The following is a 20,405-nucleotide window of genomic DNA, read 5'->3' as shown; positions in this document are numbered from 1 at the left end:
TGGCCCAGCTTTTGTGCTCCCACTCCATTGCTTTGTGGGCTCTGGCTCCTGTCTTATGGGTATTTAGCCAAAGATACTTAGTTGGAGAGGGGGGACAGTTCCTGGGGGGCAGTTTATGGAATCCATCCCGTCCATGGGTGCGGAGTCCCCGGGGGCAGCCCACCTTAGCGGGGGTCGGTCGTGTGTCGGTCAGGGTGGTTGGGGCGGGTGTCCCCCTGCTCTGGGCCAGGTGCGGGGTCTGTCCTCACCTCACCTGCGGGGGTGGCCCCCATGGCGGGGGGTTCGCAGGAGGGGAGACCCCAGCCTCCTCCAGCAGAAAGGGTTTGCCCTGAGCCCCTGGGAACAGCGCGGAGGGGCCGATTCCTTCTCTGCCCTCGTTCCTCCCCCTTCCCGCGGAGCCGGGCGGTGCTGCGCGGCCGGGGGCGGGCCGGGGGCGGTGATGGCGATGCCCCTCCCGGTGCGGCGGCGCGCAGCGGGGCCGGGGCCGCTCACACCGGCGGCGGCGGCGGGGCCATGAAGGTGAAGAAGAGCGGCGGGGCCGGGGCGGCGGCGGCCAGGACCGAGGAGGAGCTGGGCCGAAAGGCGCTCATCGGGCCCGACGACGTGCTGGGGCTGCAGCGGGTCACCAGCGGTGCGTGCCGGGGATGGCGCGGGGGGGGGAGGATGGGGACCGTGTCCCTCTGGGGCTTTTCCCGCGGGAAAAAGGGCAGCCGGTCCGACTCTCCGAGGGGTCTAAACCGGGGGGAAAAGAGGAGCCGGTCCCCCTTTCAAGGGGGCTAACCCAGAGGGAGAAGGGGAAGCGGTCCCCCCTCCCGGGAGACAAGAAGTGGGGATGCAGCACGGCAGGGGACAGAGCCCGCACCGGGATGTGCCACCCCGGGGGGCTGGGGACCATCGGAAGAAGAGAGGAATGCCCGGAGCTGGGGATGCAGCCCCCCAACTCTGCTCGAAGGTCGCTGTTGGGATGCTGCTCTTCACTGCTCTCCCCATCACCCCATTCCCTGTGTCTGCTCCCACCCTGTGCCCACGGCAATGGGATGGGATGGATCCCTGGCCACAGCATGGGGGGACTTCATAGCAGCCCCCCAACCCATTTTCCCCCTCTCCAGTTTAGCACCCGTGGTCTTGAGGGCATCTTGGAGGCGCTGGGTGGGAGTGTGTGGCTGGAGGGGCTGTTGTGCTTGGCAGAAGAGCTCGGGACAGCAGCACACAGTGCTGGGGAAAGGCCAGGACAGGGGGAATGGCTTCACACTGATAGAGAGCAGGTTTAGATTAGATATTAGGGAGAAATTCCTCCCTGGGGAGAGTGGTGGGGCCCTGGCACAGAGAAGCTGTGGCTGCTCTATCCCTGGAACTGTTCAAGATGAGGTTGGAAGGGGCTTGGAGCAACCTGGGCTGGTGGAAGGTGTCCCTGCGTCTGGCAAGGGGCTGGAACCTGATGGCCTTTAAGGTCCCTTCCAACCCAAACCATTCCATGGTACTGCCTGTACCTCAGGCCAGCAATGCCCAGGAACAATCTGCCCTGGTGTCCCAAAAATTCCTTGGGCTGTCAGGGCAGAGGGGCTGGCCTGGGGTCTGGCCGTGCTCCCTGTGCCTCGCAGCACTCTGGCCTCAAAGCCAGCTCTGTGTCACAGGCCGGGCTGTGACGAGCCCTGGAGAGGAAGGATGCGGCTGTGGGTGCTGGTGCGTGCAGGCAGCCCCGTGGGGCTGCTGTGTGAGCAGGATGGGAGGAGGCCAGCCCGGCAGGGACCCTCAGGAAGGGCTTACAGAGGCTCCTCTGATAGGGGCTGTTGATGGGGACCCTTGGGTGCCCTTCTGCGAGCTGAGCTGCTCTGCTGGTGCAGCTGTGTGATTCACTGCCCAGAAATCCCCTGCCTGTGGCAGGGAGAGCACACAGCAGGCACTGAAGCATCCTGCCAGCATCCTCAGTTGGATGGTGAATCCCAGCCGTGGCCGTGTGAAGCACTGTGTGCTCACTTCATGGCAGCCTCCGTGTCCTTGCCCTCATCAGGGCTGTCTGGAGGGGACAGGGCCACCCACACCCTTGCTGTCACCTCGTGTGGCATCAGTGGGGATGGACGGTGCTCGTTCTTGGTAAGCTCCTGCCTTCCCAGGGAGCAGGGATTGCTAAGCTGGTGAGCCAGGCTTGGGGCAGAGCTGGTTGTTGTCTGCCTCTTCCAAGCCCAGGTCAGAGTGCTCTGGAGCACAGGGAGGATGTGAAATGCATGAAAATGTTGTGTTCCCCTCCTGCTGTGAGACTTGCTGCTAGCAGGGGTGCAGATGGGTCAGAGCCAGGCACTGTGATGATGTCCCAGGCTTACCATGGGAAACGCTTCCTGTCCTGCTGGATGTGTGGGAGCCAGGAAATGCTCTCCACACCTGAAACCCTGGGTGAGTTTGGGGATACAGGTAAACAACAGTACATCCATGTTGAGCATATTGTATCTTATCACCCGGGAACACTTCGCAACTCCCCTTCTCAAGCTCTGTTTTTGTCCTGGTGGGTTTAACAGAAAGCAAAGGATATTTTTCAGATCTTTAACACCTAATCTAATGATTATTTGGAGCATTCTGTGGCACTTGCTAATTTCTACACCCTTAACAGATGGCCAAAAATAGCCATGTGAAACTGTTCCACTCTTCTGCTTCAGGTAGGGGAGGAGGAAGGACCAGGCTGTGGGAGGGAAGTTCACAGCTGCCCCAACCTTTTGGACGTGCTGGGTGTCAGGGCAGACACCACACCCTGTTGCAGCAATTCTGTCTTTGACAGGTTGAAGTTGAAGGAGGAGTTGGTGGTGGGGCTGCAGCAGAAATGTCCTGGTGCCCTGGATGCCCTTTGTTGTTCCAGAGAGAGGATAATCCATCTTTATCCAAACTCGTGGGCCAGTAGCACTTCAGCTCACACTGAACTGGACTGCATTAAACTGTCCCTGCCTGGGACCTGGGGAGGGCTGCCTGTGTTTTAGGGTTGCTTCATCAGCCAAAGCCCAGCAGGGCTTGGTACCACGTGAAGGTGTGTTTTAGGAATGCTCACACCAGGAGCAGATGCTGTGTGTTTCTGAGCAGCCTTCCATGTTTCCAGAGAGAGGTGGAGTTCCGGCTGTAGCACAGAATGGTTTGGGTTGGAGGGGACCTTAAAAACCACCTTATTCCAACTGCTTCACCCAGAACAGGAACACAAGAACCTTCCAATAGATGGGCTTGCTCCAAGCCTCATCCAACCTTTCCTTGAACGCTTGCAGGGATGGGGCAGCCACAGCTTCTCTGCCCAACCCCTGCCAGTGCCTCAGCAGCCTGACAGGGAAGAATTCCTCCCTAATAATCTTTTCCATCAGGCAGCACAGCTGGACTTTGCTCTCCCAGTAGGTGCAGCTGACTGAACGTGAGGTGGCCGGGCTGGAGGGTGGCGAGGCAGGATGTGGCTCTGAGGGCAGCCACAGGAGCCAGCTGGGCTCTGCTCTTAATGTGCTTCTAATAAGCTTAACTGGGGAGTTGTGTGAACTGCCCTGCACATTCTGTGTCCTTCCAATGTTAAATTCCCTGGCAGCTCCGGGCCCACAACGTTTCTGGGCATGCTGGGTCCAGCCTGGTGGATCTGGGATGCTGCCCTGGGATATCTGGGCCTTCTGGCCAGGCTGGTTCTGGCTCTGCTCCAGCTGGATCAGGTGTAAGGCTGGAGAACCATTTCCTTTGCAATTAGTGAGATTTGTCACTCGCTCACACAACTGTGGTTGGGAAAAGCGGAAAAAGCTCATGACGTGATTAATTTAAGATTAGCAAAGGAGTGGGGCAGAGCTCAGTTCAAATTGCAATTAATTACTGAGGCAGCCAGAGGATCAGAGGAGTCAGATGTGTAACAAAAGACAAGCTCCAGCCTCTGAGGCTGCCCTGCTTATCGTCTGCACACTTTGCCTGGAATACCAGATCAAATGTTACATTTTATTCTAACACTGATTTTATTTTAGGAAACCAAGGGGTTAAATCATTGATTACATGCTTGGAAACAGTTTCAAAACCAACCCTAAAAATAAGGAGCACACACGTAATCATTTCTGAAAGTAATCTCTTCCTTGAGCTGTCACTTGGGATTTCTCTGAGACTTCTCTAGGCAGCTTTAGCTAAAGGCCAGCTTGGCACAGGGCTGCCTCAGTGGGTTAGGCAGGACAGACCCTTCTTGAGGGACTTCCATACCAGTTTCCTGCAGTCAATTAAAGAAAAAAACCCAAATAAAACATTTGCCTTCCCTCTGCCTCAGCAGTTCAAGTCCTGTAAAGCTAAACCGTCCAGGATCCATGTTCAAATCAATTTCCAAATCCATGGGGTTTTGATAGGCAAGGAAAGAGGGAGGCACTAACAGGAATGTGAGGCAGGTGTGTGTGGATCCATCTTCAAAGCTGCTCCTGGACCATGACTTCCCTCCCCAGTTAATGGGGAGAATGTACTTTATTAGGAACTCTGAGTGTCTGTGAGGTTAATAAATCCCTGTTCTGCCTTGTCCAGGGCTGTGATGTGTGGCTGTGCTTTGATGTGCTGATTTCTTGTTGCAGAGCCATATCCCAGAGCTGTGCCAAGCTGCTCTCCCCACGACCCTTCCCTCAGCATCCCACACAGGCTGTGAGCTTTTCCAGGGCTCTGTGTTTCCTGAAGTCTCACAGCACAATATGAGCTGGTAGGATTCCCAGGGGCAGCACACATGGTGTGTGTGTGGTGTGGGATTCCTCCTTCTCACAGGGTTGTGGGTTTGGGCCATCCCTGGTGGAAGTGGCAAAGGTAAGAGGAAAGCTGAGGGAGTCAGCCTGAGGGTCTGGGCAGAGCTTGGCTTTGGCTCAGCCCAAAAATAGCTGATTTAGTTGATGTTGTGCATGTGTTTTTCAGACTTTGAATGTAATCAGCATGAAAAGGGGGCAGGAGAAAGTGTTTGGGTGCCTTGGAAATGGGGGAAGAGCATCTCCATCCACAGGCTGCAGGACTGTGATCAAATTAATTGTGAGAGGGTGAAGTCTGGAAAGCTCTAGCTAAAATTAAAAAAAAAAAAAAAGAAAGAAAGAGATGAGCAGGCTGCCACAAAAATCAAAGCTGTGCAGTAGGACTCGGCAACTGAGGGGCTCTGGGACTTTGGGAAGTGCCTCAGCCTGGGGCCTCCTGCCCTAAATCCCTCTGCTTCCTTGACAGTAAATGTGCTGCTGTGGAAAAACCCCTGTGGGATCCTTCTGGTGCAGGATTTTCCCTCTGGGACACTGCAGCAGCCTAATTCTAGTGCCAGGTCAGAGGGCAGCTGCTCCCTGCCTGTGCAGCCCCCCTGGTCTCTGGTTCTCCAAACCCCGTGGTTTGGGTTGGAGGGATCTGTCTTACAGGAGTAGATCCTGTTTCCTGGCTGGCTTGGTGTCACAGGCTTGAACTGCTGAGGCAGAGGGCAGGGAAATGGTTTATTTTTTTCTTTAACTGAACCCATGTTGTCTGGGCAGGTATATCACTAGCACCTGAAACCTGCCCTGCCTTGCCCTCAGGGCCTGCTCCGTGTCCTGCGTAACTGCTCGGCCTCTTCGTGGGGTCTGGGCTATTTTTGCTTCCTCCTGAGACTCTTCAATCTGATAATCTCCTAATCTCCAGCTCCTGGCTATTCCTCTGCAGTTGTCTTGGCTTTATACCTGGCTTATGTCTTGGGAGTTGGCTTCAAAATAGTTCCTGACCTTGTTGGTTAATGCATGTTAGGAAATAGGCCTGCATAACTACAGGAGCCTTCTCATCCATTCCCTAAATTCTTGTCTGTGTTGGGGAGAGAAATTCCTGTTCCAAGTCACTGCTGTTGCCTCGGTCTCCTGTACAGCATCCTCCTGATTTACACCCATTTCCAGGACCAAATTTTCAGTTTTTTTCTTACCCCAGGTGCACTCTGCTTTCCTTAGTGGTCTCTTAAGGCCTTAAAATAGGAGCTGCCCCATCTGAGATTAGACTCTGATGAGCACAGAAATATCCCTGGTGTCTGTGAGAGGGGACACGTGCTTCCTCCTGATTGCAGAGATGGAGAAGGGATCTTGAAAGGAGCACAACAAAGAGTGTGAATCCTATTGCCCATGAAATTGTGATAAAATGGGCCTGGTGGGGTGGTTGCAAAGGGAATTTGGAAATGCAGGATCAAATTTTAGCTTTCTGTGATGAGGAGCAAACCTGATCTCATGCATTTAAATGACAGGGAGAGGTCCAAGGAGAAAGTGCCTTTGTTTGCTTTCCTGTGTTATTTAGCTCTGCATTATCCTCACCTTTTGTGCTCCTCTGTAACACCAGCTGCTAAAATACACACCTGGAATTGTGCACCAGGGTTCAGGATGTGCCAGTGTTCACAGGCAGTGCCTGCTGGCATTGTCCAGGCTGTTCTGCTGGTTTATTTTGTAATTTTGGTTGGGTTTGGGAGGGCAGGAAGGTTTCCTGGATAAAAACTCTCTTCCCTGGATTAGGCAGTGGAGGTACCACCTCAGAACTGTACCAGGGGAAGGAGCACCTGCTGATTCTGAGAGCAAAGCTAGAGACCACTGAACTGTTTGGGGTCACTTTGGAATCACTTTTTCCTACAAAGGGAAGGAATTAATTGAGCCAGATTGAGGAAGCCAATCACCTCTGCTGCTTCCTCAGACCACCACAGTGGTGTTGGTTGTGATCCAAACTCTTCACAGCTGTGATAGGTTTTAAGATAGAAATTGTCTCTAAAAGTGGGGAGTTGCAGACCTTTGGGCATGATCCAAAGGTTATGGGAAAGAAGCTGGAGAGGCACCATCAGGAATGGTGATGTGTGAGTGAGAAGTGGCTGCTAATACCAGGTGAATTGTTTTCAGGAAGGATTTCGGCATGGAGGTCTGGGATATGACAATTCCCTGGCCTTTAGGAAAGGGTAGGAAGTACTCCTCTTTTGTGACCTTTTTTTTACACTATTAAATGTGGGTTCTTAAGGATAAAAACTACTCTGATGGGTTTTCCATGGCAGTGCTGCTGTGTCCATGCCTTCATCCCTAAATCAGGTGAGTACTGAAGGCTCAGGGACACACCGTGATGGTTCAGTTATTAACAGGGAGGCAGCACAACCTGCTTCAGGGGAAGTGGAAGAAACAAGAAAATACTGAGAGACCAACCCACCGTTCTCTGTAACAATCCCCTCCATGGAGGTTTGATCTGCCTCATTCCCAGCTAAAATAACCACGGCTGCTGCCGCCCTTCCCCAGATCGTGGCGACGCTGAATTAGGATAAGGGAAGCAGATGATACATTTAAGTGAGTCACGGAAGTGTGGGCAACTGGGCCCTACAGTAATTTAAAAATAAGTGTGTATGGGATGAGATTAGCAAATCTGACAGTGCTCAGCTAAGCAGAAGGATCTGCCAATTGCAAGCAGCCCATTCCCAATAAGACCTTCCAGTGCAGCCACAGGCTCCTGTTACGTGTGGGGGGGGAAAAAACCAGCACGTGGCTACTTTGTTTTTTTTTGAACAGGATAACAAATGTAATACAGACTGAGGGGGATATATATTGCTCTGGGTTTTTTTTTCTTTTTTTTTTTTTTCTTTTTTTTCCTTTCTAGGAGACTGGGCACTGCTAGAGGAGGAAAAAAACCCACTTGATTGCAGTATTCTGGCAGCTGATCTTCCCGGATGGCATCCAGTTGTACATTGGCATGCTGATTAAAAAAAAAAAAAACCACAACCAACCAACCAAAAAAAAGGGTTTAAAATATTATCAGGGCAAAAAGAATTGGAAAATAACAGTGTGAGGGTGCAAACATCAATGAGCAGGAGCCTGGTGGGGATTCTACCCGGGTTTTACTCCTCTTTGGAGGCTCTGCTTGGCTCTCCTCTGCTCCAGATGAGTCATGGACACTGTTACTGCAGCAACGCTGCTGCCAAGGAGGGGGATAAAGCTGTTGCCATGGTGCTGGATGGGCAGGAATTCTGCAGGAGTAGAAACACTTAATAATTAACTTGCAGACAAACGCGGCTCCAGATTCGCCAGCGTGCTCCAGGGAAGGTGTTCTGGGCTCCCGGGCGACTGCTGCCTGTTCCCAACAGCCTTCCCAGGGAACAGCCAGTGGCCATGGGCTGAGAGAGGGGAAGCTGGGCTGTGGCAAGCTGTGCCTGCTTCCAGCAGTTTGTGTTTTGCATGCTGGTGCTCCGAGCTGGGAAGTTGTGGGACGGGTTAGGAATTGGGGTGGCCGATGTGTCAGAGCCTAAAATCACAGTGTAATTGCAGGACATCTCCCTGAGGAATGCTAAACATCAGGGCCTAAGGCAAGGGCTGGGTTTAAATTCCTGTCCTGTCTTCTTGGCTACTGTTAAAGACACAAAAGGGAGATTTTTGTGCAGTTCTTGGGATATTTGACCAAACACAGGCTTATATTTTCTTGTGGTAGTAAAAAGGTCGAGCTTTTAGCTTGTTCTTCCTGACAGTTTGGGTGCTGGTGTCAGTTTTTCCTTGTGCTGCGTTGATAGGGAAGGGAAAATCCCTGCCAAATGCCAGGGATGCCTTGAACACTGTCCTCTCCCTGCACACCCATTTATAGAATATACTACTCTGAGTAGAAACTCAGAGTGTTTTGGCTTAGAAAGGACCTTAAAGATCATCCACTTCCATCCCCTCTGCCATGCAGGGACACCTCCCACTAGACCAGGTTGCTCCAAGCCCCATCCAGCCTGGCCTTAAGCACTTCCAGGGATGGGGCATCTACAAATTCTCTGGCATTCCTTTGAGAATTCACCATATGGGGTTGTTGGAGAGCAGTAAAACTGTCCAGGGAGAACATTTAACACCTCTGTTCCTTCTACTGAGCTTACTTGGACAGTTCTCCAAGTTATGGAGATTTGGAAGGAATAAAAGGCTTCTAGGAAGGTGCTGGTGCCAGGTGTTTGTGCCCAGGAGCTCAGAAGTCTCTCACAGTGGTCTTGGATTTCTTAGACCTGTGCTGAAGTTGGGTTGGCATGGGCAGGTCTGAGCTCTGAGCACTTGTAACTTGTTTTTATGCAGTCAGTGACTGAGCCTCAGGTGGATGGATTTGTTGGAGTTTCAGAAATAGGAAAGCAGACAGAAATAAGTGATTAGCTCAGATTAACAGCAGGAATTAGTAGCTGAGAAAGTGTTTCGAATTAGAATGTTAAAGTATTATTTTCACCTTGCAACCTCCAGAACCAGTCTCCTACATCAATCAAATGTGCTGTTGTTTGAAAGCTGACCTGGCTTGTCTACACAGAGCATTTCTTTAGATTTGTCAGGGTAAAGTGAGTTATTGGAGCTGCATTCAATCTGTGCTGTATGTGCTCCTTCCCCAGGGAGGAGGATGATTCCTATGCCAGGAGCTGGCTAGGGCACAGCAAGTCTGAAGGCCAAGGCTGTGGGGATTTTAGTAGTGGAATCCTCATCCCTGGAAGTGCTCAAAAGGCCTGTGGATGTGGCACCTGGGACATGGTTTAGTGGTGAACACAGCAGCGCAGGGTGAAAAGTTGGACTTGATGATCTTAGAGGGCTTTTCCAACCTTAACCATTCTGTGTTTCCATGACTTTCTCTCCAAGATCCTCACAGCTGGGAAGGGCTCTGCTCCCTGTTTTCCTGACACAGGGAAAGGCTTCAACATCATTCTCAGTGCTGAGGAAAACAAGCCCTGGTGTGGGGAGAAGAGGCCACCCTTTGTCTGCAGAGGGCTGGAGCAGGGAGGTGGCACAGGGGAGGACACTCCTGTTCCAGTTAAGTGCAGTCAGCTTAGCTCCCAAAGCTGCTTAGCCCTCGCATTCTGCCACAGGGCAGTTTTTAAAACAGGCAAAGCCTCTTAACACTGGAAAGGCTGGGATTTCATGGAGGTGCTGACTAGTCTGGGAGGAAATGGATGCAGAAGTTACTGGCACAGGGTTGGAAAAAGGTGATGACCTCTGTGTGTTGGGGGAGAGAATTCTTTCCCCTGTCCTGTCTGAGCAGGGCAGTGTGATCCTCCAGAACTGACACTGTCTTCAGAGACACCGGTTTTGAATTAAAACAGGCAGTAGTGGAGATGCATTTGGGCTGCTCTCACTGCTGGTGTGGCCTCCAGAGAGCAGCAGAAATTCCTGGTATTTCAGGGCAGCCTTCATTTAAATTTGCTTCCCCCTGCAGATTATTTGTGCACTCCAGAGGAAAATGTTTACAAGATAGACTTCACCAGGTTCAAAATCCGGGACATGGAGTCTGGCACAGTCTTGTTTGAAATCACCAAGCCAGCAGCTTCAGGTGAGTGCACACACAGAATAAGGTTTCCATGAACAAATGCTTTCTTTTGCCTTTCCCCCCTCCTTTTACTCCATATATTTCCCAAAAGTGGCAGAATCTCTCCGCTGCAGGAGGGCTGGAGCCCCATCTTGCAGCAGGAGTGTTTTTCAGGTGTCTCTTTGTACTAACAGGGTGAGCAGAGCTGACTGCTGCTGTGTTCTTCCTGTTGCCATCTGTGATGAGAAGGGACAGATGGATGTTGTAAACAGGAGCAGAGGAGGAGGAGGAGATCACTGGGTGGTTTTTTCTTGGCTGTTATTCAGCTTGTGCCCCCTGTACATAGTTTAGCTGTTAGTTTAACATCTCTCACTGAGGAGTCAGGAAAATGATATTTCCAAAGGGGAGAAACTGCCAACAGGCAAATGAAACAAACTGAACATTTGCCCTTTTTTTTGGTTTGATTAATTTTTAGGTGTTACTTGTAAGCATCCAAGTGTTGCCTGTTGCCAGTGGTGATAAAAACCCAGGGCAGCTGTTCTTTTCCTGGCCAAGCACTTTTAACCCTTCCCCACCTCCCTGCAGGTGAGAGGAAGTTTTCTGTAGCTCATAGGTAGCAAACCAAGCATGCTGTGGGGAAATGGCTTGTTCAGAGTCACTCTGCAGTCCTGATGTGATGTAGGAGCAGTAGATGAGGAATAGAAATCCAGAAGATAAGAAATTACTCAAACCAAAGGGCCATCTCTCAGCATTCCACCTCTGAGTAACCAGGGGTAGACACCTCAGGGCAGGAGGAGGATGAGCTCAGCACCAGAGTGACTTCCTGGCTTCCGTGGCTCAAGAACACCACCACAAGCATTTCCCCTGAGTTTCTGGCTCTCAGGCAGCTCTGACAGAGCTTTCTTTGGGCTTTTGCAGAGCGGGAGCACAATGACAGGAAGGACGTGGACCCCAACGCCGGACGCTTCGTGCGCTATCAGTTCACCCCGGCCTTCCTCAGACTGCGGCAAGTGGGAGCCACGTGAGTAACCCCCTCCTGCTCCTTGGCCTGGCACAGAAAACAGCTGGAATCTTAGGGATAAAAACCCCTCTCTTGCATGTTCATCCTGCCAGGAAGTTGATTGAACAAGGGCCTTTGTCATTTATTATGAGGGTCTCCAAATCTCTTGCCTTCTCTGTCACTTTAGGTTTAGTCAGGGGTAGGCCTGGTGCTGAAGGGATTGATGCTAAAAGAGGCAAAATCAAGTGGGAAGGCTCTGGGGAGACCTTAGAGCACCTTCCAGTGCCTGAAGGGATTCCAAGAGAACTGGAGAGGGACTTCTGGAAAGGACCTGGAGTGACAGGACACAGGGAATGGCTTCCCAGTGCCAGAGGGCAGGGTCAGATGGGATAGTGGGAAGAAATTGTTCCCTACGAGGGTGGGGAGGCCCTGGCACAGGTGCCCAGAGAAGCTCTGGCTGCCCCTGCATCCCTGGAGGTGTCCAAGGCCAGGCTGGATGGAGCTTGGAGCAGCCTGGGATAGAGGAAGGTGGCCCTGTTCATAGCAGCTTTAAGATGTTTATCTAATGCTGTGGTGTGTCCCTGTAGAATGCTTTACGTGAAAGAGGAAACAATAATTTGTTTAGTGCTGTTGCTTTATATTTTTGGCTTTTTTTTTTTTTTTCAGAGCTCTCTTCTGCCTTTCAGGAATATTGTAGATCTTACTGAAGCATGAAAGCTCACATCAGTTTTATCCTTCTTTTTCAGGGTGGAATTCACAGTAGGAGACAAACCCATTAATAATTTCCGTATGATTGAGCGGCACTACTTCCGTGACCAGCTGCTGAAAAGTTTTGATTTTGAATTTGGCTTCTGCATCCCCAGCAGTAAAAATACTTGTGAGCACATCTATGAATTCCCCCAGCTCTCGGAGGATCTCAGTAAGCTCTTTGTTATAAACTTTCATTTCTGGGTTGTCACACCATGATGTTCATCTGAGGTGGTTTGGGGGAGCCCTTTCTTAAAAGCTGTCTCTAGAGAGTGGGTTGGGTAAAATAATTCATCCTTTTATATCTGTGTTAACACTTATTTTGTTTTCTAGTAGGATGTATCTCATCACACACCAGGCACTTGCTTGGGTTTGTGGTTTTTTTTTTTTTTTTTTAATTCATAAAAGGGAAGCTTTGATATCAGGGAGAAAAAAAGATAATCGTGTTATAAAACAAGCAAAAAATAAGATTAAAAAGACATCCAATAAATGGATAACTTAAATGTTATGATCTGTTTTAATGTTTGATGTGCTATATTGTGAGCTTGAGAGGTTTTAGTATGAACATAACTTTTATTTTCTCTCCTCTCTCCCAAGACACAATAGCACAAGCACTAAATCTTTGTGATTTTCCTCTTTACAGTCCCTAATTGTGTGTGTCAGCACTAATATTGCAGTCTCTGGAAAATACAGTGAGGCCCTGCTGTCAGGCCAGAACAAATTTACTTTGAGTTTGCTGTTCTATCACTGTTTTTAAAAACAAAACAAAAAGAACCCCAACCCAAAATGTAATGGGTTCTTATTCTGAGGTTCCCTTTATATGGTGCCATAATATATTTGGGTTATGAACATTTTTCATCCCTGAAATTCTTCAAAGAAAGTGTGCATGTGGCACAAGGGTTTAGTGAATTCAGGTTGGATTTTAAGCCCTTAGAGGGCTCTTCCAACATAAAAATGCCATGATTATGCTTGAATTGTTTAAAAGACACCAACAGGGAGTGGTTTGGGCGATTCCCATTTGGGTTCTGGTTTTTCACCTGATTTTGCAGCTGCTTGGGGGCCGCTGAACAACGCTTGAGCCCGGCGCGGAGCGTCCCCGTTAATTGTGTTGGGTTTTTTTTCCCCCCATTTCCCCCTCGCAGTTCGAGAGATGATCCTGCATCCCTACGAGACACAGTCGGACAGTTTCTACTTTGTAGACAACAAGCTGGTGATGCACAACAAGGCAGATTATTCATACAGTGGAGGACCTTGAGCATGGGCCGGGCGGCCCCACCCGCGCTGGCCTCCCCTTCCCTCTGGAAGTCGTCAGGGATCCCAACACCTCCAGCTCCTGCAGTGTCACCTGGACAAGGATCCACCAACCAAGGACTCTTTGCCACAGTAGGAGTTTCATGACATCTCTTTTGAGCTTTGAAGCAGACCCAGTTCTTCAGAAGTTTTAAGCTAAAAATGATCTTTGGATACCACTTCCCTAAGTTTCTTTAAGTGTCTGCCTTGAAAATGGCCTTGTGGGACCTGAGGGGTTTTGCCCTAATTCTGTGAATTTATGTTCTTGCCCTCGAGTATCTTTTAGGATTGCTTTCCCAAAGAATGTAATCAGAGAAACCATGGGAGTGGATGGATGCAAAGGCAGAGGTTTGGGTGGTTGTTTCTCTTTGTGAATGCTTCAAAGGCCAATTTAACTTGTCCAGCCTGTTGAAAATATCGAGCAAAACATCTCACAAAGGCAAGTTTCATCTTTAGACTGGCTCTCTCCATGAGTATTTCATCTTTTAGTTTCCATCCTTCTGTGTAATATTCTGTTTAACCTTGGAAACACCAAAACCTGCAATGAAGAGCAGTAGTTCAGTGACAGAGCTGTGTTAATTGGGTGTTTTTACATTTACATTCCTTTTACATTTCAGATGAAGGTAAAATGGCATTGTGGGTCTATGAACCTCCATAAGTACATTCCATTGATTTCAGTTTTTTGCAGAATAATCAGGAAAAACAGAAGGATTTTAGCTTTATTTAACATTTTTGCTTTATTTAACATTCAGCCTTTTCATGCCACACATTTCCTGTGTCTATTTTTTTCATCTCTGCTCGATACCAAGATAAGGACTTCAGCACTGCTTGTTAGAGCAACATTTTAATTGTCTAGGGCAGCTGGGGAGTGTGGAATTTCCAACTTTCTATTTGTATCTGCATTTAAAGGAGGTTAAGACAGCGTTTCCCCTTTGTTAAAAATGTTTCTCATCAGATAATAATACAGGTGAAGCTAAATCTAATAATCTACAACTTTAACACACAGCAAAAAAATTAGCAAGAGTTCTCTCTTCTCTTCTGGAAGAAGTTTAACACCAATTTAGCCCAAGAAATAGCAACACCAAGAATAAACTAGTGTGGGATGACTTGTTGTCATGAAACCCTTACTCTGAAGGTCAGTTCACTGATACTTAAAAAAAAAAAACCCAACCAAACCAACAAAAATAAAAGACAGTTGCAGTCTGTAGATATTTCTATAAATACTTGATGTCTCCATGTCTAATTCTGTGAGTTGAAGTGGAACATTCTATGTTAGCCTCAGATAGGTGTAATAATTGTAATAATTTTTCTAAAAATACCATTTCCAGTCGTGATGAGCATCTCTGTAGTCGCAGCCTACGTCAGACAGGACTGCAAACAATTCCAAGTGTAGCCTAAGGACAGGGGGGTTTTTGTGCTCCTGCTGGGCTTGTGGTCACTTTTCAATGTGTCACCATTTGTATTTGGCTTGGCTTTTTTGACTGCTGAGAGAGGAGGCAGTTTTTTTTTTAAAAAAACACAGTGATTTTAGGTTACAGCACAGTTTTTATTAAGCTTGGTAGCTACAAAAGTGTGTCAAGTTCACTGATTTTACACAAGTAGTAGCTTGTAGTAATTCTTATCACAGTGAGACTTGTATTTATCACTGGTTTTTGTCTCTAGTGTATTAAATCATACAAGTAGCCTACAGCTGACTGATCAGTTTGAGAGATACAAAGGATTTCCTCATTATTTGTGCAGTCCTTTGAGCTACTGACCATTAATTTTATAGCACAATAATTACTCAAGATGAAAATAGTTTCAAAAATGTTTTCACTCCTCCCCCAACTTTTTTTTTTTTTAATCAGGGCTGTTAAATCATATCTCCAATGACATTTTGTAAGTTTTAAGTATTTCTGAGTTTTGTTTCAACTTGCAGGAAAAAAAAAAGTTAAAGACAAAATAGAGTGAATGTTTATAATTATCACCCTGTACAGGGGTTTTTGGGGGGCTATTTTTCACCTGCTGTTCATAACAGTCGCTTCTGTGCATAAGACTTTTAAAAGACTTTTAGGAATAGAATTTGCCCAGAATTGCCAGTCATCTATTTAATATGTTGTGATGAGATCAGGTGTACTTTGGTGTGGACTCTTGGGTCATTTGATGGAGTTTCCTCTGAAATAGTCATGTTCTGCTCCTTTTTTATGCTATCTCCTTTCAAGACTAACAAAAAAAGAGAAATTCCATAAAAATATTACTGTAATCAAGGGAAATTTGAGTGGTAGACATGCCCCTTATAAAAGAACCAAGAGAAAGTCACTGTGTGCCCAGGAGTGCAGAGTGTGGATGGAATTTCTGACATTTTCAAGTGTAGGTTTGAGGTTGAACACAAGAGGATGAATTATCAGCTGCTCCTCTCCTGAAAACCTTTATAATTCAAATTATATATGTAATAATTCCAGTCTCACAGAAAATTTACTGTGAATCATATGGGTGATATTACACTGAGTGAGCTGGTTGCCTAAATATTATTAGGAATATTTTAAGCCAGAAATAAAGGTTGGACATTTTCAATAAAATAAATTTCAACCAATTCTAGCTTTAGCTTTTCAGTTAGGACAATTTCCCTCTTTATTAAAAATCCCCAGAGTTTGCCACAAGTAACAAATTCTGATTTCTAAACCAAAGCAAAGAACAGAACTTTCCATGGGAAGGCGCTGTTTTCTGTGTCCCACTGAAGCAGTTTTCACTCATTTCTCTCTGTTTGACTTGGGAATTATTTCTTAGCATTTCCTCATGGTCATCTACATCCACAATCTCTGCAAACACGTGGGAATTACTGTCTAGGAGAGAGATTCTGTTCCTTTCCCACCTGCTCATGCAGCAGCATCACGTGTGGTGTTGATATGAGGCACATAAACAGCACTAAAAGAATGTTTCTTCAAAAAACTTTGTTTGTGGAGTTGCTGTTTTAATGCCACTTCTGTCCTTGTTTTGCTTAAAAACCACCTTCAAAATTTAAAGACCAAACTGTGCAGCACCCAATAATTTCAACTTCCTTCTGAGAGGGAGCTGAGTTTGCAGCCCAGTTGTGAAACCCACATTTTTTTCCCTTAAACTGGCAGCTGGTTCTTATTATAAACCAGTTGAGAATGAAGTCTTAGCAGCATTGTTCACAGAAGAATTTGTTAATCTTCTTGACTAGCTATTATTTTGTATTTTAGCATTCATCATTATTGGGTTTACTTTGGAAGTTCATTGCGAAATCACCAAATATTGGCTCTGGGAAAAAAAAGAATTGTTGTATTTTTTTCCTTGATCTCATTTTAAACATGACTTTAATTAGCACTACAGCTTTGTTTTAACAAGCCAGTCTAGCAATTTGGGATCTGACTTTTTGAAAGTGAAAGAAAACATCCAAGAGCTAACCAAGATTATCTGCTAATAATGCCCTTCTGTTTCCTGTCATAAAACAGGATTAAGTGTGTGCTTTACACAGTGACTTAATCTTGGAAAAAGAAACAAAATCTCCCTGAGTGCTAATAGTGACATAATTTTTCTGAGAGACAGGGAAATTACAGCTCAAGACATTCTTCCAGGGAAATTATAATTTGACATATTTTTTCACTTTGTCAGTCTTGGATTCCTTTCACAGTCAGGGTTTTTAAGAAAAGTAGCAATACATTGGTAGTGAGCTGCATGCTCTAATTACTCACACTTCTGTGGCAAGGAGAGAACCCTTTTTTTTTTTTTTTTTTTAGAATTAACACATCAGCTGTGGTTGAAAAATTTAGAAACTTTGCTCTCAGTTCAGTGGCAAAAGCCAAAATTGTTTCTGTGAATTATCCGTTATGTGGTGACATTTCTGAAATAACTGAATGATCCACCCTTCCTGACTCAGAAGAATTTATTTATTTATTTATTTTAATGTAGAAAGTCTCTCCAGGGTTGAAAACAATCTTCTGGGGTTTAGTTCTTGCTCATAATCTCTCTCTATGTCTTGTTTCTTGAGCAGGTCAGTAAGATGCTCTATTTTCCACCTCTGTCCTCTGAGTTTTATTCCAAAATCTTGTGTAGTGTCACAGTGGTGGTTGGCTGTGTGTGAAACATGCAGGCTACTTCCAAAATCCCTTCAAATTGAGAAAAACCTGTTAAAGTATATTGAGAATTATCCTACATATTGACCCATAAAAAATAAACCCCAAACTTAATGACAAAAGTTACAGGGAACTTTCAGTCATGCAAAGATTTGGGGCTATTTAAGATAAGAAAATGCTAATACCCAACCATCATATTTAGCAAATATTATAAAAATTATTTATTAATTATTCATAAAAGATGGTTAACATCTCAGTTTTAATTAGATCTGGTTAGGAAGGAAACCATAGCAATCATTGCTGTCGTTTGGGGCTGTGGGGCAGCAGCTGGATCTGTGTGTGTGGCACAAAGTTTGGGCAGGTTTGTCTGCATTTTTGGGGGGAAAATGAGGGAAAGGAGGACAAGGACAGAAAAAAGCATTAATTTCAGCTATTTGGACCCAAGAGCTTCAAGGCCATGGTGAGTGACTCAATTTTCTCCTGGGTCTGAGGCAGCTGGAAGCTCCTGCTCATGGTTCTTCTCTCTACCCCCAGCCTAAACACTGCCTAAATTTATAGAGGCTTTTCAGTATTCATGTTAAATACCACTGAGAGTTCATCTCATTTAACCTACATGGAAATTGCTGATTTATTTGAGGGCTGTGATGCTCCAGGTCTCACCTTGCAGCTCAGTTGTTCAGTGGGTTGAAATGGTGTTTGTGTGTCTGCAGCCCCCCAAAAACCCCCTGTGCTCCTGCCTGCTCTAGTGTCTGCTTGTATCTTAATACACCCAGCAAACCTGTTTGAATGTGACTTTTTTTTTTTTTTCCTGGCATAGAAACAGAATTGTCTGTATTAAAATGTATTTATAAAAAAAAAAATCTATTTTTTGTGGAAGGAAAGTAGGATTCTGGTTACTATACCACTGGGAAAATGTTAGGAGCATTTTTACTGAGTTAATTTCTAATTCTTTGTACCTTGGTAGTGATTTGTTTGCTAGGAGAACATCCACTGTGGCCCATCCTGTGGCAATGCAATGCACTGTCATGCAGAGAAATTGGTTTTCAGAAAACTGGGAATCCTTTGTTTCCTTTTTGGGACAGGAGGGAACTGAGGAGATCACCAGGAATAGAAGAAACCTTGGCACAGAATCTGTTCTGTGGCTTTGGCTTCAGCCTGTTTGACTTTTTGCAGATTAAGTAGAGAGAGAGAAAAAGATTGAGACTTCAGGATTAAAAAAAAAAAAAGAAAATTAGATGCTATAATTTAGTCTTCCTGTAGGAGAAGGAGAGTCCTTGAATTAATTTATACAAGGTTTAAATAGGGACTGCACTTGCTTCAATTGGTTTGATATTGGCAGCTTAGTCATTGATGTGCATCCTAGGGAATATGCTTAACTTTTCCCATTACCTTGGAAAATGGTTCAAAAACATGTCACTTCCATTAGCAAGTGTTTCTTCTCCTGTAACAAATTGCAAAATGTAAAAAAAAAAAAAAAAAAGGAAATAAATTATTGATCCTAGAAATGAGGGTGATTGTCTGTTTTATTTAAATATTTCTGTGAAAAAAAATTCAAACTTTCATTTCAGATTTCTTCCATCAATATTCTAACTCCAGGTTTTGTGCAAATGTGTGTGAGCAGCTTCATTTTTTGATGATTGATGGAAAGACTCTGCAGTGGTTTGGGCAGTTCTCTGGGTAAAACCATCACATTAAAGGTGTTCAAGTGGGATTTAACTTTCAGATTGGGATATGTCTTGGGGTGTAATTAAAATAAATTGGTACCAATTACATTAATGGAGTTGTACAGATCACAGCTGTGTACCAGGTTGTGATTTAAAGAAAAAAAAAAGCAAGTTTGAAAAGTCAATTTGAGAATTTGAGAAAATGAAAAATATTAAAAATAAATTAGCTCCAAAGTACATTAAGAGAAACTTAGAGATCCCTGGATCACTCTTATGCACCAGGCTGTGCTTCTGAAGGATTTCTGGCTGCACTTTGGAGGATCCAGTTTGGAAATTAATGTGAAAATTGCTGTCTCTGCCTTATTGACTAAAGCTGAACCAGCTGCTCGGGCTGAAGTGAGTTTTACTGTGGTAATTCCATCTTGGTGGCTTTGATATTTTATTCAGAAATTCCTGGGAACACCTCTGTGTTTCTCTGGGAGCAGAACAACTGTCAGAAGAAGAGAAGTAGGATGGTTTTGTGTGCAAATATTTTCTATAACTCATTTTGATTCCACAGAATTCCTGGGGACTCCTCACTGACACAATATCCTGCAGGACATCATTTTGTGCTGGAATTTGAGTGAGGAATTTATTAATACAAGGGTTTGCCTTTTAGATTGTGACTTGGAATTCTTGCAAGGACTGGTTGCTGATTCACAGAATATCTTAAAAAAAAAAAAAAAGACCAAAATCAGTGCTAATAGCTAAAAAAGCAGGTTAAACAGTCTCTCTGATTACCTGGACTTGCTTAGAAATCTTCTGAGATTGCAAAGAACCTTAAGAGAAAAAAAAAAAATTATTCCCATGAAAACTCCATGGTGTTAAATGTCTGCCAAAAATCCACTGCATTACCAGTGCTCCCCCCACCCTTTAGGTGGTTTATAATTTATTAATAAATATGCCTAATCATTCTGGAGGTGTTCTCTGCTTCTCCTCAGATTCTTATTTCCTTTGGCATTTCTCAGCTGCTGAGTTATTGTGGCAAATCTTATGTGTTTACCCCATGTTCCTATTTTATTTGTCATTGTTCAAGGGCATTCATCTGTCTCTGCCTAGCATTCCCTTAATGTTTTTCACTTGTAGGAGGAACACTTCTAAGTGATAAAGTACTCCAGATTTCCCAGTTTTTCCCCTCTAACACAATAGATCTTACTTTAAAGATAATTTTAGAGATTACTGAAATCTCTCATTGCATGCTAGGATAACCCAAAACTATTTATTCTCACTATCTGAGTCAACAAAATAGAGAAATTCCTTTACAGAGATAATTTTTTTTCCTTTCACCAGTGCTGTACAAGAACTTAAAATAGGAGGTGAAATCATCCTGGATAATGTATTTTAATTAAAACTACAAAGAGAATTTAGGTAGGTAGA

At 45.7% G+C, this 20,405-nt stretch overlaps 1 protein-coding gene across 3 annotated transcripts; it reads left to right on the top strand.

Moving 5' to 3' along the window:
- The first annotated feature begins 513 nt into the window (after positions 1–513).
- Positions 514–19,722, top strand: UNC119 (unc-119 lipid binding chaperone). Of its 3 annotated transcripts, none has more exons than XM_053995656.1 (5): positions 514–631; positions 10,123–10,236; positions 11,131–11,233; positions 11,959–12,131; positions 13,102–19,722. In XM_053995656.1, exons 1-5 carry the CDS (start codon positions 514–516, stop codon positions 13,212–13,214), a joined length of 621 nt encoding a protein of 206 aa, XP_053851631.1. In that variant the 3' UTR covers positions 13,215–19,722. The 3 variants fall into 3 exon arrangements, with proteins under 3 accessions (XP_053851631.1, XP_053851633.1, XP_053851632.1); XM_053995658.1 differs by lacking the exon at positions 514–631 and adding an exon at positions 7,991–8,012; XM_053995657.1 differs by lacking the exon at positions 514–631 and adding an exon at positions 9,301–9,719.
- The last annotated feature ends 683 nt before the right edge of the window (positions 19,723–20,405 follow it).

The sequence above is a fragment of the Vidua macroura genome, chromosome 20, assembly GCF_024509145.1.
Source record: "Vidua macroura isolate BioBank_ID:100142 chromosome 20, ASM2450914v1, whole genome shotgun sequence".
Taxonomy (NCBI): domain Eukaryota; kingdom Metazoa; phylum Chordata; class Aves; order Passeriformes; family Viduidae; genus Vidua; species Vidua macroura.
The sequence above is the reverse complement of the archived record's forward strand: the minus strand, read 5'-3'. Positions and strand labels throughout refer to the sequence as shown.